The 24,519-nt window shown below is 36.5% G+C and overlaps 1 protein-coding gene across 2 annotated transcripts; it reads right to left on the bottom strand.

The window, feature by feature from the left end:
• Positions 1-8,959: 8,959 nt before the first annotated feature.
• On the bottom strand, positions 8,960-20,194 carry LOC117317809. Of its 2 annotated transcripts, none has more exons than XM_033872749.1 (2): positions 19,796-20,194; positions 8,960-13,448 (listed from the first exon to the last, which is right to left on the bottom strand). In XM_033872749.1, exon 2 carries the CDS (start codon positions 12,769-12,771, stop codon positions 11,242-11,244), a length of 1,530 nt encoding a protein of 509 aa, XP_033728640.1. In that variant the 5' UTR covers positions 12,772-13,448; positions 19,796-20,194; the 3' UTR covers positions 8,960-11,241. The 2 variants fall into 2 exon arrangements, with proteins under 2 accessions (XP_033728640.1, XP_033728639.1); XM_033872748.1 differs by having other exon boundaries at positions 19,844-20,194.
• Positions 20,195-24,519: the final 4,325 nt, after the last annotated feature.

Raw genomic sequence — 24,519 nt, 5'->3', positions numbered from 1 at the left:
CTTTGACACTGTCTTGGTCTTTTAATTGAATGTCCGCGAATGAGAGAAAGGCTAGAGTGGGTTATGTACACATCAAGACACACCAACGCCATATAAAACTGGCAATGTTGACAATAAAATAACATGGGTAGTTCGTTAGAATTATATCTGCTGTTTCCATTACATGGTTTGTACGAGACGTTTCTATTTGGAATAGTTTCATAGCTTCGGGTTGTGTTTGCTGACATACAGGTAGGGCGTAACAACCATATCTGCCCCCCCCCCCCCCCCCCAGATGCTCATACACGCTCTCCTAATATTGAAATGACCACTGGACTGGACGCTTGACCGGGGAAATCCTTGCGACATCAGTGTATAAAAATAGCTCGCCACATTTATTTTTATCGTATTTTTACCTAGAGATTTGTCACAGAGCCGAGAACGAGGCTACATCAACGTACACTGCACATTAACTATATACATGACCGTTGTTTAGATATCTAGTATGCGTGAACTTACCTTATAATGCTTTCATTTGAACATATTAGCAAAATATTCTCGTAACAATTGTTCAATATAAACCAACATGCAACTTGATACTTAAACAAAACATCGATAAAAATCAGATCGGTTAAGTTGACAATGTATGAGTAATACAAAAAACAAGAAATATCTTTAAAAAAGATAAACGGCATAGTTTTAATGCTGGTGGTTATAATGTAAAACCAGAGACATATATACACATATATATATATGTCTCTGGTAAAACTACTGGTGATATAAGGTAACGAACTACATTGTAATTAATAAATGCGCAGTTTCAGCACGGATAACAAAATTATATCAGTTTGAATCATTTTTGGTGATAATAAGACTGCAAATGTGTCATTTGAATAGATGCATCCACTTATTCAGCTTGCATTCAATTTAAAAGGGACATCACGGTAAAAACGTTGCAATTTTCACTGAATGTACGCGTTTTGTTCCTTTCCAGCTATGTTTCTGTGCTGTCCCAATGTTCACAGTCAATCCCTATGTCCAGCTTGACCACTCGATTTAGTTGGGAATCCCCCTCGGAAATTATTTTTAAATCATTACGTGACTGTTTTGAAATCGTGGCAGCACAAACACACGATAGTTTACAAGGCGATATCTATATTCCATCTGGGTTAGTTGGATAACGATATTATACAGTGGTTTAAATGTTAAATAACACGTTCTGTATATATTACGGCACACATATTGTATGTGTAAATAAGTGTAAACATTGTTCATATAGTATAGTGATAGTAGCGATGTACTGGTACAGACTGTATAAATATTACCGAGTTTGTGGAACTATTACCGAGTTTGTGTTAATATTACCGAGTTTGTGTAAATATTACCGAGATTGTGGAAATCTTACCGAGTTTGTGTAAATATTACCGAGATTGTCATGACCTACTATCAAACAATCAAGCAGAATACGAGCGGCGTCCGTATTACAGTTGTTTTCATGTTTGAACTGTTACAGTCTATTGTACTGCTTCCCAAGTTTAATTCTAGGATTGTGTTTGACCCATTTTCCTATTATTCTCTTCATTGCGGAAGCTGTTATCGTTTTCAACCGCAGTCGATTCACATTGGAAGCCATTTTTGTTTCCATGTGTTTTAGTTTGTTGTGCGCATGCGTTTATCGTATATGTCACAAATTTTTTGCATATTCAGATTGTTGAGCGAATTGTGATAACCTTTTAATAATTGATAATTGATGTTTTTATGTACATATATCATCAAATTCGAATGGTTATTGTTATCTTAACTTTGTTTCGTTTTTAAAAGTATATCTGCATTTTTTGTATTTACCGCTACATTGACCAATCACATACTTCATCTTGACCAGTAACGCCACCTGTCGCGTCATATCCGGGGCCAAAAGAATATTATACGGCTATACCGAAAAATCAGATCGGTTAAGTTGAAAATGTATGAGGAATCCAGAGGTTTTGCCGATTCCAGTCACTTTTACGATTCTTTTTGGCAGAATCTGTCTACGTTTTGGCAGGTACATGCTTTCGGCGTTCTGCCATTGTTGTTGTTGATTGATAACCCGCCCGTTGCATTGTGGGACTAATTTGGATAAAAACTTGGTCCGTTGGCCCCAGTTATTATTTTTGGAAATGTCCCCTATACTTTCGTAAATACACATTTTCCTCCAGTTTTTGATTCGCAGTAATTTGTTAGGTATATACTTAGTCTGAAATTTGTAAAGAGGTCAAAATGTAATATATTTCGTTTGGAGTGTGTGGCTTTAAACAATGCAAAACAGTCCGTCCCTGGCCGAGACATTCAAGAGAGTTCAGAATTGTAACCCATACTCCTGTTCACTTTACTGCAATGATCAGTGTTTTAGGAGAATCACTTGGTCTGAAGTTGGTGAATATCACGATCTCAAAATTGTCGTCGCCAGTGAGAAAGCATAAAAATAGATAGTTTCAGGAGTCAGGTAAAAGATAAAAACAAATCTAACGGCATTTTGGTCGGAAATAAAATGCGTGTTCTACCTCAAGTATCATTTCTCCCGTGTTAAATGATGCATTTTTCTGATCTAGATGAAATTCCTTTCTGCTGAGAAGTATATCTGAAGACAAAGGGAGATTTACGCACCCATACATTAGCTCTTCTGCATCCGTTAGGTTTTAACAATGACGATTTTTACTTGTCTCGCAGAGTTGTGCAAGCTATCCGAGGAACTTTTTTCTCCAAAACAAATTATGCTGACACATCTCATCAATCCTAAAGCTCACCAAACGAGCTTGTGTTGCCGTGTTTTAAATATATCGACGTTAAATAAAAATTACTTGAACTTGAGCATACCCGATCACCATAGACATTTTCTTTCTACTTCGTCTCTTTGACTGAGGAACCAAACTTGTTTAGAGGACAGTGTCTGCTCTTCACTTTATTGGAGTTCGTGTTAACTCATCACTTAGAAAACAAACAAACAAAAACAACATTTTGAACAGACTGGCTCGATGTACAATCGACTACAGACAATCGCTTTCTGTGAATATAGGTTTTATAGCGGTAGATTTTGCAAATGCATAGAAATGATGAAATCATATCTGTTCGTACAATACATTACCCATCGCTCCGATCTAAAACTTTCTGTTGTCAGAATGTCGCAGAAAACAACAGATTTTTTTAGGACAAATGCATGTATCTAAAATGTAATATAGCAAGTACTTGTGTCTGTAATGAGTATCCTCACTGTCTTATCTTATTCCTGTTATACCTTTTCCACTAGCGGCGGCATTTTTGAGTTCGTGATAATCACCAACTTCAGACCAAGTGATTCCCATCTTGACAATGTGACCGGGTCTGGTGCCCTGCTGGCTACTTCAGTGAGGTAGCATTATAAATCCGTCGTCAGTTCCGTGCCATGCTGGCTACTTCAGTGACGTAGCGTTATAAATTCGTCGTCACTTCCGCACCATCACAAGGAGACAACACATGTATACCGCAGCCTCATAAAGCATCATTCAGTTATTTCTGAAGGAAAGTAGCCAGATGTCAGATGACAGCTCGTTCAAAGACTAAATATCATATGTACGTAAAGATATAGTATCTCCTAAACCGATTGGTGCTAGGTTTGTTTCCATCGCAACCGCTTTTGTGCATAAATTGCCTGATGAAGTGAGGCTGCCGACGATAAATACCAAACCTTATGTAAATGAGACGCTTTAACACAATGTACTTGTGTCCTGCTAAGCTTCTGAAATATATAATCGAGTTGTCTCCCTTGACACGTCTCTGTAACCGAAGCATCAGTCCTGTGAAGTGACCATAACATTTAGTACATATACATGTACAAATGACACAAATATTACAACCACAGTTTAGTTACATGTACGTTAGATACACCTCTCTATAAACATATTTCGGGACAGTCTTAGAATGTCAACCACATATAACAACCACAACTGTTGATTTTTTACAGTAAAATCAATGAAGTTGTCTGTTAATTTCGTTTATAACATACATTTTGTAAGTGTACACATATCTCAGACTGAGCTCTTAAAGTATTGTACATGTATTATTTCTAAATTGTTAAAGTCGTTTATATCAAAGTAAAGCAGATGTCTACAATAAAAACTCTTTTCTACCGTCGTATTTCGGTGCTGTTACTGTGTCCATTATTTACACTTGGCACCAAGGTCTCCCATTTCCTCGGTTTTAATCTGGGCTACATCTATGATAGTATAGATGCAGTCAAGTTCATATGACCTGATAGTTACGTCATTTAGATAAACATCATGGAAATGCTTCCCTATACGCTACGAATGAATCAACAATGCGAGGACAATTAATCAGAACAATTGCGTTAATATTACGTCATTTTGGCGCTATGGTGATCATTGTCACGTCAAGGCTTTGTACTGTGTGTCAGATTGGTTGCAATTCAATCACAGAAAGGAAGTTGATTTAAAATTGCTATTCTTTCAAATGAACATTCAAGGAAATGGAAGCAAATTAAGAACGTATTTATTTCAGAAAGGCAGAATTTAACATAAGGAAATGTAAATATAACAATGTAACGCTTGTTAGATTGCATTCATTGTCAAATGCAATCAGGTTGACAGATGAATATCCATGGCGCCGCGTCATTCTGTTTTTATCTGTTACCCAGATTTCATTTATATTGACAATAAATACAATCTAACAAATTATTAAATGATATTCGCGTTCCGTGTTACCGTGACGTAGCGTTTCATGTTGTACAGTGTAATTCGCGTTCCGTGTTACTGTGACGTCCGCGTTTCATGTTGTAATTCGCGTTCCGTGTTACTGTTACCTGCAAATTGTCACATTAGCGTTCGGTGTGTCTGTGACGTACGTGCTTTTGATGTAATATTCGCGTTCCGTGTTGCTATGACGTCCGTATTTCGTGTTGTGACACTCGCGTTCTGTGTTTCTGTGACGTACACGTTCCCAGTTGTGACATTCGCGTTCTTTGATGCTGTGATTTATGTGCTTTTGATGTAATATTCGCGTTCCGTGTTGCTATGACTTCCGTATTTCGTTTTGTGACACTCGCGTTCTGTGTTTCTGTGACGTACGCGTTTCCAGTTGTGACATTCGCGTTCTTTGATTCTGGGATTTATGTGCTGTGACACTCGCGTTCTATGTTGCTGTGACGTCCGTATTTTGTGTTGTGACACTCGCGTTCTATGTTGCTGTGACGTCCGTATTTCGTGTTGTGACACTCGCGTTCTATGTTGCCGTGACGTCCGTATTTCGTGTTGTGACACTCGTGTTCCCTGTTGCTGTGACGTCCGTATTTCGTGTTGTGACATTCGCGGTCTGTGATTCTATGGTATACAAGGTGTGACATTCGTGTTGCATGTGACTTTCTCTGTTTGTGTACTGATGTTGCTGTCGCGTTCCGTGTTACTGCCAGAGATAATCCACAACTTCAGAAGAGTCATGTTATACAACATGCAAGAGGGACGTTAAGTTACGATGCACATAAATGAATAGATGCATCATCTTTCAAAACCATCCTCATAATATTACTCATACACTGTATTGTCTATTTACCTGGTAATTGTTTAAAAGGTGAGCGGATATAAACAATGTACTAATTATCAGATGTACTGATTGTTCTAGTCAGACGCGTAGCCAGACCTAAATAGAAGTGGAAGCCCAGACGGACCGAAGGTCTGACGGAAGGAAGGACGTATGCTTTCCTACCTAACCAGGGGGAGAGCACGAGAGAGAGGGCAGAATCTCGCATCTCGCTGAGGGGGTACTGGGTCCCTCCCCCTTGGATTTCTGAGGGATATAATTGAGAAATTCAATAATACTAAATATATTCACAAAACATACCGTGAAAGCCATGACTAATGTTTTGTGATATGTTGTAGATCTTGTAATGATAATATATTTCGACAAACATGGTAACCACTGTGTCTAAATCTAACAATGCTAGAGAGGACATTCATTCTCCGTCCATGGTGATATCCGGTATGTCAAGGTTCCGCAGTCGCAGACGTAATAGGCACACATAGAAGAATCTCTAGACACCTGGAGACATTCGGATACATTTTAGGTTCCTTGATTGCAATAATTAGTCAGGACGCTGGACAGGTAGTTATATAATCTAGACACCGATAAATAGGCCTACCTTGCAAGTTGACGTAGAGTTTGACAGGAAACTCACCCACAGGAATATAAATATTTTAATGCGATGTCATTAAAATAATAAATTCTTGAAATAATCAAATAAAAAAAAAAGGTTACCTTGACAAAATGATGTGGAAGCCTGGGCATACTGGCGTACGCCTAGCTACGCACCTGCTAGTACATTTGTATGTACACGAGGTATTGATTGATCTAGTACATTTGTATGTGCATGATGTACTGATTACTCTAGTACATTTTTATGTACACGATGTACTGATGACTAGTACATTTGTATGTACATGATGAACTGATTACTCTAGTATATTTTTATGTACACGATGTAACCATTACTCTAGCACATTTCAGCATTGAAATGTTACCAAATGGTAGTATACAGTTATGAATGCAATTTGGGTGACAGATAAATAGAATGTCGCCCGTTAGGGCAACATGAAATATTTATCTGTCACCCAAATTGTATCCATATCGACTGTATACTACCATTCGGTAACAGTTCAAATCCTAACGGGGGACATTCTATTTATCTGTCACCCAAATTGTATTCATATCGACTGCATACTACCATTTGGTAACAGTTCAATGCTTATATTTACATTCATAGTTGTTTTTATTTACTGTAGCTTAAGACGCGTTTAAATTTGCCGCTTCCCCTATCACTGACATCATCAAGTTCAAATACCGGAACAGCCGAAATTTCCAGAAGGAATAATATAGTCCCTGATGTCGTTATTAATAGCAATCACATAAAATGGTTTTTAAACAAATTTGGCGTTATATTATATTTTATATACGTTTGTAGATATCGTCAAATTGTTAACAATTGGATAATTTCCGATCGTTTAAAAATAAAGCTGTTTTTCGGCGCAATGATATATGTTAACACTTGGAAGTGATGCGGCTTTGAACGGTTATTACACAGGACAGACTCGATTCCTCGGAAACACTTATGTTTCTATCGACTGGGTTATTTTTGGAGAAATATCAGCTCTTAAATTCTAAATGAAAGTCTTCTTGACAGCAGGTGAAAGCGATTACAAGGGTATTTCTTTCGAAACCGATTCCAGTCTAACCCCTCGCATCAGAGTCGCTAACTTAGCAGACGATGTTCAACTTCACAGGGCCTCGATTTTGGAGAAAGGTAGGCCTTTTACATCAGTGAATAAACACATAAATATAATTCAGTATGCATACACAACCGGAAACCATGTCGATACTGCCGATTTTTCACAAGATTTTTTTTTATAACTGCTGGATTTTTAATGTTGTCGTGTCTTACATTTCTGAAAATTCGGCAACGAGCCCCTGTGTGTGTGACGACATTGACAATTTGATTACTTCGTATAGATCAAGAATAGCGCTTTTAATAATTTTGTATCGACTTCAATTTTTTTTTATTAATAAATTTTACTCTCATAACTCGTGTTGCTTTATTTTTTGTGGTGGTTTATGTAGATAAATGCCAGCATTCGAAAGCTCTCTAGGCCGATTGTAACTGGGGGCCATTGTTTTAACCTACAACACATGGAGCTGTATTCCTACACAGACCGAATCACTGTAAATTGTAGTTTACAGTCTCATGAATACAATTTGGGTTACTAACGACATATAGGCAAATGCAACACAAAATGTAAATATATAGAGGATATCTAACAGTGTCTTCAGTAATACAAATACCAAATATATTTCACGAGTGGGGCTAATATTTTGATATTTTTCACAGCACGAGTCACTCTGGTATTTTGAAAAATATCAAAATATTAGCCAAACGAGTGAAATATATTTGGTATTACTGAAGACACTGTTAGATATTCTGTTTATTACATTTTTTATCGACGAAAACCCTACCCCGTATGCTAACTAGGCCTACAGCGAAAGTTTGCATACAAAAAAGTAGTTCCCCCTGTCCAGGTGCTGACATATATGTCGGGCTTTCTGATTGGTCAATTATTTTGGTATTTTCTAATCATTAATTTGATTGGTCAAATCAGCAAAAGTGATATTTTTCACTAGTGAAAAATATCACTTTTATAGAATGAATAATTTTTGATATTTCACTGGTAAAAATGTAATAAATGTATGTACACGATGTACTGATGACTCTAGTACATTTGTATGTACACGATGTACCCATTACTCTAGTACATTTGTATGTACACGATGTACTGATTATCTAGTACATTTGTATGTACACGATGTACCCATTACTCTAGTACATTTGTATGTACACGATGTACCCATTACTCTTGTACATTTGTATGTATACGATGTACTGATGACTCTAGTACAGTTGTATGTACACGATGTACCCATTACTCTAGTACATTTGTATGTACACGATGTACTGATTATCTAGTACATTTGTATGTACACGATGTACTGATTATCTAGTACATTTGTATGTACACGATGTACCCATTACTCTAGTACATTTGTATGTACACGATGTACTGATGACTCTAGTACATTTGTATGTATATGATGTACTGATTATCTAGTACATTTGTATGTACACGATGTCCTGATTATCTAGTACATTTGTATGTACACGATGTACCCATTACTCTAGTACATTTGTATGTACACGATGTACCCATTACTCTAGTACATTTGTATGTACACGATGTACTGATTATCTAGTACATTTGTATGTACACGATGTATCCATTACTCTAGTACATTTGTATGTACACGATGTACCCATTACTCTAGTACATTTGTATGTACACGATGTACTTACACAAAATGCTTATGTTAATATGTATAATAACTATCATAATAACTGGAAACACAAAAACTTTATACCAACATTTTAATCAACTCACGTGTACATAAATGACAAAAACAACAACATAATAAATTATCAAATAAATTCATCAGTAACATTTTTAACAAGCACATCTGTTAAATATACGTCAAGAAAGTCTTTTTTTCATATATCACATCAGACATTATCACAGAAAAGTATATTCTACAGCAAAAATCTAAAGGAGGCAACAGGCAACGCGTCCATCAATATCACAGGGACTGGAACAATTTCTCAACCCATGGGCTGTACATGTGTATGCATTTGTTCTTACATGTATTGACTATGAATTGAAGAACTGTGTCAGATTCCTGTGTTCAATATATAGATACAAATGTACATGCTCATGTCATAAATAGTTATAATACTGTACATTTAATTTAAAAACTGCTTCGGTCATACAGAAGGCATTTCTTGTTCACAAAAAAATCAATATAAATATTACATTAAAGTTAATAGGTTAAACAAGTTAAACGAAACAAATATATTGTTCTTATTTGACATTTTACAGAGAGTAATCTCGAGTAACTGGGCATCCGTGGACAGTGCTAATGGATAGTGAGGTAACAATCTACCTCGACCAACGCATTGTAGCCGAGGCCAGTGAAAGTTCTGGGGCTGAAAACTATCATAAGAGCGTTGTTAATGTATAGCGATATCACGATTCCAATTACAGTACAATCATTAAGTGCATATGTTAAATGCCAGATATATTGAATAACTGCCATATTGAATTTGTGTCGTCATTATAATACATATATGCCTATATTGTCAATACATTATGTATACAATTGGGAGTAGCAGTGTTCACTCTATATGGAGACGAAGGAGAAGAACCAAATGGACACTGATCGAATTGCATTCATAACCCTATAACGACATGTAGTAGACATAATCAAGTTAATATCGATAACCCTCATGTTCCTTGAGACTTTTCTGTCTTCGTTAGATTACGTAATTTTGCTAAGCGCGTCTGTAACTGATATGTAATATAGTGACAACTTAGCAGCGAGTAATACCATTATAAACCTCGGGTTGGTAAGTATTGTATAGGTTACAAGTCAGACAGGGATATATAACTCAGCATTGGTGTCCCCCATTATCTATAGACCAATAACGGCACTGTAACCTGTGCAGTTGTTGCTTATAACTCTGGTCAGAGGATAAAAATAAAGACACCCTTCCTACAAATGTAGGGTGACCTATGCTTAATATTTGAATAAATATTTCGTAAACGGAAAGGAAAAAAAGTCCGTGATTAGTGAACAGAAACTCAAAAGAAATTACGTGCATCCATGAAAAAACACCTTGTGTATGACAAATGTTTTGATATTGCTTAATCAGCGTTTACAATTTGGTGACGTATTTCTCAGAAGAAGCCCAAGATATACAAAAATGTGCGGTTGACAATGAAGATAAGATTACAATCTAATTAAAATCTAGATGTCATTCTCACTACGTTACATGAAGATCTCACAACATCCCATTATGGGTCACGTCAGGGTGACCTTTTGGATTAGTCAAATGACTACTTCCAGAATCGGGGAAGTGAATTTTGTATCTGGGAATAAGCATGACTAGAGAGCATATCTTGCATAATCTGGCAATTTGTTTCGAGTCATTTCGTTCCACAAAGCATATAGCTAAATAATACTGTGCCGAAATGGTTTGCTTCAATTTCATCGACAAATAGACAATTCGCCCTGATAGTGACATACACATATCTCAAAGGTCATCAGAACGTGACCCCATATGGGATGTTGTTAAATGTTCATGTAACGTAGTGAGAATGACCATCTAGATTTAAATTAGATTAATAAGATTACAATAGTATATAAAGTATATTTGGAGCCTAGAAAATACAGCCCCGGTCCCTGTCTCTAGAACACTGATTATGATAAGAGACCTACAATGTTGGATGTCTTTTTGATTCTACAATCTTCAATTTTCAAACTATAGGGGGGAGTAATTTAATATAAAACTGCCAGCTATAATTCTTGACACACTTCGAGATTGGTAGCCAGTCTACACCACTAGCTTGCCTACATCGTCTTTTTATCGACATAAATATACTTAATATTAACAAGTTAATAACATGTACATTTATAACTCAGAGTTTGAACACGTGGATGATTTTTTTCAGTGATCCTTTTAAGATGTAGTCGAGTGTATAAATGACAGCTGTGTCGACTTTAAACAAGAGTTCCGCAACTATTCTGTCTTATATATGTTGCTGCTGGTTTTTGTGAGATTTAACATTTTACCTATATTGTTTAGTACGTACCAAGAGCCTGGAAGACCTTGATTGACTGTTGCCATAGTTCCCTTACCCATATATGGTTTCGGTGGTCAATCGCCAGAATATCCGGCCAATATATCCCATCCTCTTCATAAAGAAGAATCCGTGTGAAATCGCCACTGATGTCCAGCAGATGAAGAGCATTATTGTTTATATCACAAACCACAATATTCCCCTCTTTATCACATTTGACGTCACGAGGGTCAAAGGTTTTGTCCAATGTTCCTTTCGGAGGTCCCTTATATACGTTCTTCAGTCTCCCGTCTTCTCGTAAGATCATGAGACTCTCGCGCTCTATATCCGACACGCACATGTCTCCGTTTATGTTGATGTCGATATACTCAGGATATTTGAACAATCGTTCGCCCATTTGATCGTGTTCAATCTCCCTCTTCCGTTTCCCTTCCCTCGAGTAAATTAACAGACGATTCCTCTGTTCCGGTCTATAGCGCCTCCGGAAGTCCTCAACACCGCATATTACGACATCCCCGTAACTGTTAATGGCAATTCCCGCCGGATGTAGGGGAAGAGTTAGAAAGGTGAAAATTTTGTTTTCCGGACTGATGACCTTGATAGTTTTGTTAGCGAAGCAGGTGACGAAAATTTCGTCAGAAGCTTTATTGAGCGCCATGTCCCTCACCTCACTGTGGACATTGACACTTCTAAGTCTCTGTCCCTCGATATTGTATAGATGTATCGCAGATGACATAGCTTCTGATATCCAAACCTGATCACGTGACGCTGCACACATGCTCAGAACGTAACTTCCAACGTCAAACGTTGTGACGAGAGTAAAGTCAGTCCCCCATCCTTTTGGGTTAAGCTGTTTAAATTCAAACCGCTTTCTTTTCTCAGTTGGTCTTGGCGAGTTTCCTCTTTGATACAGATCGCTGTAACGCAATTGTGAAGTCACCGGATGTACTGTCTTTGGTCTCTCGGACGCGAGCACCGAATTAAGAGCCGACGTTGAAGACGTCAAACCATTCAACGAAGTGAGCAAATCCTTCGTGAAAGATGTTGTTTCTCCATTTTCACGCCTTGGAGAACCTGCAGAATCAGCGAGCCCTGTTATATGGTGACGCCTCGTTGCACTTGTTTTTAAATGAACTCTCGTGCAATCAAAGCAGAGGTTCTGATCACATTCAATACATGTGACTTCCTGTTCGTCGTTACTGCACGTGTCACACAAATGTCGGAGACCATTTTCCGCCGACAGGAGTAGCTTGGGGACGTATGCATTGCTGCTCTTTGTAGATTTGTAGTTCATATTAGCCCTGTCTAGATCCATGTTGGTGGCAGACTCAGGCACGACTATGTGAGTGTTACAGATCGGACATTTAACTAAACTATCCAGAGTCCCCCTGACACATGTACGTACTGCCCGATGTCCTTTAACTCTACTGAGAGCAAAATCAACAGACTGCGCATGTGCGGGTCCGTCAGCTCGAGGATTCGACAGTTTACAATGAGCAGCTTTCTTATAATTGATTAAAGCTTTATCCATTTTTCTAAACACCACGATTTATTTACAATTTGTATAGCTGGCATTTGGCCACAGGATTTCCAATCATAAATCTACTGGACTACGAAATACTACTGGGAGGTAATATAATATATTGGTGTAAGTGTTCGATCATACCTTCTCTATACACAAGATATTAGATATTAGTAAATATTATAAAACAGATTGATGATAGTTTTGTTCACCTAAACCTGAGAATATACATATCAAGAAATTAATCGTCCGTTCAAACTATATTTATATTGTAACTTTTGAAAAGGACTGTGTTTTGATCGTGAGGTCCCGTTTGTCCTTTATATAAAAAGGTTTAAATTTGAGAATTTATTCAAAATATTAAAATCATATCATTGTTTACCAGTTAAACTAACAATACAGTGAATGTCTGTGTAGCCTTACAGTGAATTACACAATGTCTATAACATACGTTGGTGACTTATAAATCTGAGTGTATAAAAATTCTTGATAAGATTAAATTTGATCTCTTCTTACAGTGTAAGCAAACACGAACAAATCTGGAGATTTCTAGATTCAATGTCAATCACTGAAGGTAATGTCCTTAGGTTGTTTCAGGGTCCTCTGTTTCCCTCGGCGGAAAATCGGGCCTTTTCACACATTTAAACACGTGGCTATTGTTTGTGGATGTTTATGATCCCATCTACCTGGAATTATAAATAAATATAAAGGTTACACAATAAACCGACATCATTTTCTAGGTAACCAAACAAGTCCGGTCACATATGTTATCTTTAATACATGTATACGTATAGTGTGTATTCCGAACGGTTGAATTAACCGGGATATCGATATAATAGCCTGGCATTTAATGTATACATTAAACGTTTATAATTGAATGTGCTCGTTTAAACATACCCCGTCAACATTCACTGATGACTTTGGACCTATAGGGCCAAGCAAAAGCCAACTGGATGGACAGCGATATGGGAAATACTTGTAAAACCTCGAGACATGGACGATCTCTTCTCCGAAGTTTAAAGTTCTTTTGATGTCATACTCTAACTTATAAGTACCTATAAATGGATATCTCAATTTAAAGTCCAGTGAATTCGATCGTTGACTAATTGCTCCGAATTAATAACCTTTATAATTAAGTGTGACATCCGTGTGATGGAAGGGTAATACACAGTGTTGTTGGAATGGTCCTGCTTATACCGACAACTTTGATACGTACCCTGTCCAGAGCTTATAGGTCCTATACAATTATAATATATATTAAGCTAATTTGTAATGATTATGATGATAATCAGTACAATTGTTTCCCTGAAAGTGCTTAAAATAAAACAAGATATTAGTCTAAAACTGCCAATCTTGTGTGTTGTCGCGTATACAAATCCAATAACAGCACACTTACATTTGAACTTAGAAGTGTAAATGAAGAATTATATCAATTTAATCATCCTGTATACCATAATCTGGAATAATGGGGATTCGTTTCAATATTTTGTACAATACTTTGAAACATTGTCACAAAACCGTTCTGAATTATTTACATTAAGGATAATATAATATTCAAACATCATTTGTCATCAGTTTATAACAACAACAAAATGTTGATGCTGCTTCGATTAGAACAATTGCCAAACGATGTATATATGCTACTTGAAACTTATTATCGTAACTTTGAGACGCGTATCATAGTTAGAATATACTTCAACAACCAAAATCTGTCTCAATAACAGATATTAAAAACGCTGCTGTATATTCATGCAACTTTTTGACATCTATATGTTTGAATTGACTGAGAGTCCCGTACACTGTCGACCACACAAGTCTCCATTGTCGAGTCAAACAGCCGGGCAATTGAAATTCCAGACATTGGATTTACTCAAGTAGGTGGCGATAGTGTTCATTTTGTCTGGCGAATGACTAAATAAATATAAACTTTATTAAAACTCCGCTCGTATAAACAGACTACTTATCAATTTAAAACCTCCGTATACATGTCGAGCACATGGCAGTAAAGGGCGATTTAAACATATTAAGGAGCTTTAGAAAAAGACACACGAGATCGAATATGTAAATGAGGTGTGGGTTAAGGATCCCTTTAATCGATGTGAAAACCTCATCATTTGTCAACATTTGTTGTATAATTTGTACAAACATAGCTTCACATACAGCTATACGTTCTTTGCATAACAATTAGCACTTTCATATGTAAATCTTCGTTAATACATGATAAAAATTGAGCCTGAATTTATTCAAATTAATTGATTTTGTGATAAAATATTCTATGGAGAAACATTCATATCTGAGCACGGAGAACTATGGTACAACTGTAATTTGATAGTAAATTACGTAACAGCTTCAAGTGCAAGTATTGAAGAAATAATATTTTAGAGTGAAGGGTTTTTTTCTGAGCCAAGATTGGTGATCATTGCAATATATTAAAATCTGTGCCCCATATCATCGTACACAAACCTTATAACCGCTAGGTGAGGGGTATGGTGCAGAGGCGCATGTGATATCACGGTACGGAGTGATGGTCTACAATATACACAGTAGCCTGTGATATTGTTGAAATAAGAAATAGTTTACAATATACACAGGCGCCTGTGATATTTTTAACAGAGTAATAAAAACATTATAAACAGGCGCCTGTGATATTTTTAAGAGAGTGATAAAAACATTATAAACAGGCGCCTGTGACAATGATAATCGGAGTAATAGTTTACAATAAACACAGGGACTTGTGATGATTGATGAACGATAATAGTTTACACTAAACACAGGCACTTGTGATACTGATGAACGGAGTGTTAATTTAAATAAACACAGGCATCTATGAACGGAGTAGCCGTTTACAAAAAGCACAGGCGCCTGCATAATTATGCATATATATTAACAATAACAGTAGTAATAGGCGTATGCGATGTTGTTATATATAGCAATAATTTTCAGTATACAAAGACGCCTGTGATACTTTTAAGTAATTAAGTTCCACAATATAATACTACATAGGTATATCTACAGCGCTAAGAATGCAAAGTCGAACTTATAGATTTATTTGACGACTCCCCCTCGATTTATAAGTCTAAAAATAATCTTATAACGTCGGTTGAATAGGAATGTAAGACCCCATATTAAACCTAAATTCCTTCATACACATTTTTAACGTACGTGTTGAAGAGTTATTTGACCAATTAGGTAAATATAAAACGAATAATTATATCAATAAAAATCATCAAACGAATTACTGGTTTTTTATGAGCTTTTTAGCATAGACTATATTTAAAAAGCCGAAAGTTTATCGGTCAATAGGTCACGATAAGACTTGATATGTATATAGATATTATGACCAATTTCTCAAGTCACGCGACTGATTAGTTTTTGTAGTTATGTATGACGTCATGCTTTACAACGAGTGGGTTTTGTTAACTTCTAGTGCAACCATACCTATACTAAATATACTTGTATAAAGTCGGCCAGCTCCGAAATCCAAGGGTTTCTCTCTCTATATACAACCCTATATAAGAGACCAACCAACCAGTTATTTTTCCATAAACTTCAATGTAAAAGCTCTGCAGTATATATCATTAAAACTCTTGAATTCAATTTTGCCATTATGATTTAAAACAAACGTTTGGGTCTCACATAACATTTAATGAAAAGATGGGACCATTCAGCGTAATTTTTCTAGGGTAGACATTTTGAAATTGGATAAATTCCGCATTAAAAATTCAAAACAATCTAAATTTTCCATATTAATTACTATGACCTGAACTTTTGAACAAAAAAGAAATCAATCTGAATTACCAAATCTAAATTAACAATATCTATGAATAAGTACCTATCAGGCTACATATCAATATTGGAGCTTCATAATGTACTGACCAAACATAATCTTTCATACACAGGTGCAGAGGCAAATTTATTTCAAAGTCTATTTTTCAATTGGTTGGTTGTTGCCTATAAGCACTTCGGATATATCATGGCCACAGGGACTTGGGGACTAGCTGGACGTTACATGCATTTAAAGTATTGTTAGACATTTGAAAATTTTGGTTGTGTATTTTATTTTATCTAACGCCATGTATATAACGACAGCTATGGTCATTAGGAATTTAGTAATGGTGGATTTGGTAGTGAGAATGTTGACAAGAGGTCGACACTCCTTAAAATACAAACGAAAAGAAAATAATTAATCCGTATAACGACTGTCCTGGTCCACCAGGTAGTACGGAAATATCAAAGATGATGTCAGACACTCATGTTGTAAGACAAGTGTGACGTTATCGATATATGACGTCATACAATTGTCATGGAAACATAAAAAGTCGGCCTAACAGGGATTTGAGTTTTCGCGTTTTACCATGAATACGAGGTATGTAGACAAGACAGTCACTGACACCGGGGACGCGATAGTTTAGTCGTCAGAACATCATCTAACGAAGATTCGATCCCTACCCGAGGTCGTGTGTTGTTCCTCGAAGCTGAGTCACGAACCGTCTTGTGCTGTTGTGGTTTTGTCATTAGACAAGACATTTTGCCGTGATTACGCTGGATGGCATACGACGGGTTTTCTGCGTGCTGTCCGGTGTGGTAGACACAAGCTACTACAAGGGAAACTCGCTTCAACAAGACAATTTATGCGATGAACTCAATAAAACTAAAACAATTTCTATTGATAATTAATATGTAGACAATTGTGATGTAGTCCGGGGTTGGTTCTATATCCGGGAGAGTTTTTAGAATTTTGTAAGCCTAACTGATTTGACTGATCAAAGAAACAACTTGTTTAAATCATGCTACAGGCCAGTTATCGATGTACCAAATCAATTAACAGAACACAGTTTCCTCCCGGGGATGAATCACGCCTATTTCTGTAATACGACAGCTATTGTACTCCTCCGTACTGGAAACGCGATTAGATTGACATTGTTGGTTGCTACCCGATCAATGGTATTTCGTCGCTTAATAACCATTCCTTACACCGGAACCATTCTCCTTTGATTAGATCCCCTGACATTGGAAATGACCTGCTCGCTTGTAAATATTTCTGTGGTTGTGTATTGCAGATCTGTAAATTCTAACGACGGTGTTACAATAATGCTTTATTTATCAAGCAACACGTTTTGCGTTTCAAATTACTTTTAACTTCAAATGTATAAAATAGTGTTAACGTCTTTATCCGTATACAGGCGTTGATACAGGCGATTCGGATGCTTACTGGTATTTCTTTTTTATATCGAGACACAACAATAAGATGGGACCCTTTTCCTATTAAGAGGACGACCTGATTGGTGATTAATTTAATAACGTATCATCAAGGTTTTGCCAAGGCTCAATTGCAAGCAAAATATGACCACAAGTTCACAATTAAATAACCCCGGTCCAATAGGTCAAACCACTTTGACCGCAACAAATTGGCTCAAGTTCAGAGAAACACGTGAACCTGTCTTACAAATACATCCAAACTAAACCACGTTAATATACTTTGGGTGGTCGGTGTTCGGTGGCACAATGGTTACGCAATTGGCTTACACCCAGACGGCCGGAGTTCGATTCCCCGAGCAGACGTGAAAATTTTCCTCCGACAGGAAGTTTCATCCGAAAGTAAGACTGATATTTCATCTCACGTACCTCTCTCTCTCTCTCCCTCATCGCAGACTCTATGACGACTAGTTTGATACCATTCTTAACTATTTCCAGGAGAGATTGGTGAACCAGATCGTCAGTCATCTGTATCGTGCGTTAAACGCATACAAAATGAACAAGGGCCATGCTCTATTGCTGCGTGGAACGTTCACGGTCGGTGGCACGGAGCCAACTGGGATAAGAGAAATATGCCTCGGTTTCAGAATTTTCTTCGCACTGTATTGGTGTCTAAAGCACTTAACGAACTGTGCTACGTGTACGATCTATTGTACAAGATCTGACTTAAAATGGCCATTTACGCTATTTTAGATTATGCACTCAATTGTGCCAATATGCTTCTTAATTCACACTTTGATAATTTTTCCTTTTGGAACACTGTGTTTCCATCATTTCCTTACCCTAATGACACTTTCTGTGCTGGTGAGCCATTAGGAATATTACAGTCACCTTTCCTACCTGGCGATAAACGGATTTATCAGCACGTGCTTATTATCTCTTATTATAAATAATGAATAAACAACTAATTTAAACATTTACTTTTTTGTCTTTAAAAACATAAATAAATCAAAGAAAAAAATATTTCATTTTATCACTTAAAAGCGAGTTACTTTACAAAATTGGTATGAACGCAAAGCTAAAAGGAAAACAAAACTAGCGCGCAATAACGCGTGAAACCATCTTTAAGCTTTGGTAATAACATTCTTGATTATGCACATTACCGTAACAGCAATCCTGTTGGTATGAGAAAATTATGATATGAACGGATTACCTATCAGAGCAAATAATAATATATCGAATAAGATAAATTATATATGACTCTTTTAAAAAGGCATGCCCTATTGGTAAGGTAGATATGGAACGTGTTAAGGCCGTTGATAAATGTTCTCGTTGATAATGTGAATTAAGGAGTCGCAGTATTCAAAATTATCCCTGTTATAATTAGTACATGTATGTTTACACATTGTATTTGTTTTCTATCTATTGTTACTGTTACAGTATACACTAATGCAAAATTTCAAAAAATCAATATTTTAAATACATGTACAGTCTTCTTTACATGGTTTTAGCTTTTAGCATATGTCTTTAACGGTAATTTTATTTTAATGTTGTAAATATTGCTCTAAAACATGACTTCACTAACTACACATGACTATGTCTGTAACAGATAATGTGTGAAGTCATCCTTGTACTTATCTGTTAAGTTAAATGATGTGTAAAAACTGGAGTATGCCAAAAATAAATCCGTCTAACGTTTCTACGATGTGTTCTAACCTACTAACTTGACACGTGATGGAAAATTATTTCATATCCTTTCTGATTTAAACTTTCTTGTAATTGCCAATGATTAACAGCCGTCGTAGCTATTTGGTTCAGAATCATGTTCTTTACTTACATATATAATTGGTAGATGTTCGTCCTCAGAATCATGTTTTTCACTTACATATATAATCGGTAGATATTCGTCCTTTTGTTCCTCGTCAGTCTTTGGATGGCGATTGTCATCCTTAGTAGTTTTGACGGCGCTCTCCCTCTATAGATCCTGACCGACATCCAGTTATTTATCCAGTTTTTTTATCCAGTTTTTCACTCAACGAATTAAAGTAACATCAGTCAAGTTTAAATCGATCTAACGTATGATATAATGTATTGTGTTCAATGATCTAATCCTCAGCAGCTAATTCACGTGTTAAATCTCTACTACCTCCATTCCACATAAAGTAGGAAAACACCGCCTTATTACAGAAATGATATTTCTGCAGTTCGTTTTAACACTGGGTGAGACCCCCACTGGTATAGCTCTACACGACGACATTAACGGCAGGAGATTATAATACCCTGTAAACAATGGTAATTTCCTTAGCTTTATCCTGTAGGTTAAAGCGTTAAGACCATAAATCGTTAATCCAGTTTAATTCTGGCTGTGTCAGCTAGTTTGTACACTAACAATACAACACACCTGTAAAATGTACACGTATACCTCGGTAATAAAACACACCTGTAAAATGTACACGTATACCTCGGTAATACAACACACCTGTACAATGTACACGTATACCTCGGTAATACAACACACCTGTAAAATGTACACGTATACCTCGGTAATACAACACACCCGTAAAATGTACACGTATGCCTCGGTAATACAACACACCCGTAAAATGTACCCGTATACCTCGGTAATACAACACACCCGTAAAATATACACGTATACCTCGGTAATACAACACACCCGTAAAATGTACCCGTATACCTCGGTAATACAACACACCCGTAAAATGTACACGTATACCTCGGTAATACGACACACCTGTAAAATGTACACGTATACCTCGGTAATACAACACACCTGTAAAATGTACACGTATACCTCGGTAATACAACACACCTATAAAATGTACACGTATACCTCGGTAGATGTCTCAGTTATAAAATATTGATAAACTCGAGGTAGCCATGTGTATTTTGTCATCAAGGCTCTTCATTCTTATTCCTGGTGACAATTTTAAAGCAACGTGTTTCACGACAATTTACAAGTAAACGGTAATTGATCTATTGAACTTAAAGAATATAATCGTTCGTCTTATTAAATATGTAGCACCTGTACAGCCATTTTCATCATTGCTTACTTATAGAAAGTGTAACCACGGAATGCTATACAACACGTATGTAGGAATTCAACGACGTATACTCTATACAGTAATAGCCTTTTGATGAGGTCAATATCTGGGTTTATTAACCATGGAGAATATACTTTTAACAACGTATTCATACTATTTACTAGTACTAATATATACATTATGATCAATGTGATCATAGCAGTCACTATAAATGTGACTCAGCTTTTTTTATCAAAAGCAAATTTGTCTAAAAAAAAAAAAAATTTGTAACCCTATAATTTCCAAGTGGCTATATTTTCGCTTTCTTTGGGAATGATAAAAAATCGCGAAAATGATACCCCGCCGTCCTTAAATGACCATATTGTTGGATGGAGACAATACCAGACTAAATTGGATACGGTGAAAGTAATTGTCAGATAAAATTACGTTAGTTAAAACAACCCTTGAAACATAATCCTTTTTGTTCAAAAAGTATTTATATCTCTATCGAAGCTAGGCGAACGTAAAAAAAAAAAGTTGCACAATTCTAGTATTAGAAACGTTTGAAGTCAAAAGGATGATTTTTTCGCGGAAATAATGAGACGTGTTGTAATTTTCTCTGTTATTTTATTTAAGATGTATCTATATTTCACGATTATATTCTTCCTTTGAAATGGTGAAAAAGGGACCCATTGAAATAAAAAATTCAATTGAAAATGAAAAAATATTAAATAGAAAACATGACTCTTTAACCTAGCAATAGTCGTGTCCTGGTATATATGGTATATATATATACATGTACATGTATAGGTACTGGAAGTACAGGTCGATAGACTTGACATAGGGCTTGGGGAAGTGTTAAATATTTAATCCGTTTTACAGACCTACAAGTGTTGATCTACCACTTAACGTCAGACCGCTCCGTGTAATTTACACGTTCGTCTGTTCAACATTCGGTTATATTGTATGCTGATGAGTACATCTGGTGCCGAGCATCTCTGACAGGGCGAGTCAGACCTAACGCTTAAATACATGAAAGGGGATATACTTACACCGAGCAATAAGTAAATAACTGCCTAACTTTATTTTGCTGACACTGTAGTCCTCCATTTTCTCCTGTATAGATATACAATGTAATGATGATATATGATATCATTAGACAACAAAAAACTTAATCAATCGGTTATACCATGTAGAATTTGAAATCAGGGACACTATACAGACTCATCAACATCAGCCGCTTATTTCGATCGATACTTACAACAAAGCTGCACAATACGCATGATGATTTCAATTCTTCATATGTTAATTTTCCTTTTCTAGATAGTAACATACCTGCTTCCCCTACCTGCGATTTTACATGTCCCAATTGATCCGACATTCGAAGACTACTGGCGCAGGTTAATGAGACTATGGGGATTTTTTCCAGTAGACATCATGATCTCATTTGAATATTTATTTTATTCCATTTTCCGGTGTAATAAGCTTCGCCAGTATACATCGCTAAGGTTGCACATATGAAGTCGGCATAGTTTTCGTGCTATCTCAAGTAAATCTATACGAACATGCCGAAGTCTCCTAAACGCACGCACTTACAATACAAACGCTTGGATCACAGAGAAAACAATTACAATTTTTAAACCGTTGATAGGTCGTTGAGATTTTAGTAGGTGTCGCCATGGTAAAACTATGTTCATATTGTAGTATGTGTCGCCATGGTAAAACATTGTGGAGATTGTAGTATGTGTCGTCATGGTAAAACATTGTGGAGATTGTAGTATGTGTCGCCATGGTAAAACATTGTGGAGATTATAGTATGTGTCACCATGGTAAAACTGTGTTGATATTGTAGTATGTGTCGTCATGGTAAAACATTGTGGAGATTGTAGTATGTGTCGCCATGGTAAAACTATGTTGATATTGTAGTATGTGTCGTCATGGTAAAACTGTGTGGAGATTGTAGTAGGTGTCGTCATGGTAAAACTATGTTGAGATTGTAGTATGTGTCGCCATGGTAAAACTATGTTGATATTGTAGTATGTGTCGCCATGGTAAAACTATGTGGAGATTGTAGTATGTGTCGCCATGGTAAAACTATGTGGAGATTGTAGTATGTGTCGCCATGGTAAAACATTGTGGAGATTGTAGTATGTGTCGCCATGGTAAAACTATGTTGATATTGTAGTATGTGTCGTCATGGTAAAACATTGTGGAGATTGTAGTATGTGTCGCCATGGTAAAACATTGTGGAGATTGTAGTATGTGTCGCCATGGTAAAACTATCTTGCTATTGTAGTATGTGTCGCCATGGTAAAACATTGTGGATATTGTAGTATGTGTCGCCAAGGTAAAACTATGTTGATATTGTAGTATGTGTCGTCATGGTAAACATTGTGGAGATTGTAGTATGTGTCGCCATGGTAAAACATTGTGGATATTGTAGTATGTGTCGCCATGGTAAAACTATGTTGATATTGTAGTATGTGTCGCCATGGTAAAACTGTGTGGAGATTGTAGTATGACTCGCCATGGTAAAACTATGTTGATATTGTAGTATGTGTCGCCATGGTAAAACTATGTTGATATTGTAGTATGTGTCGTCATGGTAAAACTGTGTGGATATTGTAGTATGTGTCGCCATGGTAAAACTATGTGGAGATTGTAGTATGTGTCGCCATGGTAAAACTGTGTTGATATTGTAGTATGTGTCGTCATGGTAAAACTGTATGGAGATTGTAGTATGTGTGGCCATGGTAAAACTATGTTGATATTGTAGTATGTGTCGTCATGGTAAAACTATGTTGATATTGTAGTATGTGTCGCCATGGTAAAACTATGTTGATATTGTAGTATGTGTCGCCATGGTAAAACTATGTTGATATTGTAGTATGTGTCGTCATGGTAAAACATTGTGGAGATTGTAGTATGTGTCGCCATGGTAAAACATTGTGGAGATTGTAGTATGTGTCGTCATGGTAAAACTGTGTTGATATTGTAGTATGTGTCGTCATGGTAAAACTATGTGGAGATTGTAGTATGTGTCGTCATGGTAAAACTATCTTGCTATTGTAGTATGTGTGGCCATGGTAAAACTATGTTGATATTGTAGTAGGTGTCGCCATGGTAAAACATTGTGGAGATTGTAGTATGTGTCGCCATGGTAAAACTGTGTGGATATTGTAGTATGTGTCGTCATGGTAAAACTATGTTGAGATTGTAGTATGTGCCGTCATGATAAAACACTGTGGATATTGTAGTATGTGTCGCCACGGTAAAACTATGTTGATATTGTAGTATGTGTCGCCATGGTAAAACTATGTTGATATTGTAGTATGTGTCGTCATGGTAAAACATTGTGGAGATTGTAGTATGTGTCGCCATGGTAAAACATTGTGGAGATTGTAGTATGTGCCGTCATGATAAAACACTGTGGAGATTGTAGTATGTGTCGCCATGGTAAAACTATGTTGAGATTGTAGTATGTGTCGCCATGGTAAAACTATGTTGAGATTGTAGTATG

This window comes from Pecten maximus, chromosome 19 (genome assembly GCF_902652985.1).
Source record: "Pecten maximus chromosome 19, xPecMax1.1, whole genome shotgun sequence".
In the NCBI taxonomy this organism is placed as follows: domain Eukaryota; kingdom Metazoa; phylum Mollusca; class Bivalvia; order Pectinida; family Pectinidae; genus Pecten; species Pecten maximus.
The sequence above is the reverse complement of the archived record's forward strand: the minus strand, read 5'-3'. Positions and strand labels throughout refer to the sequence as shown.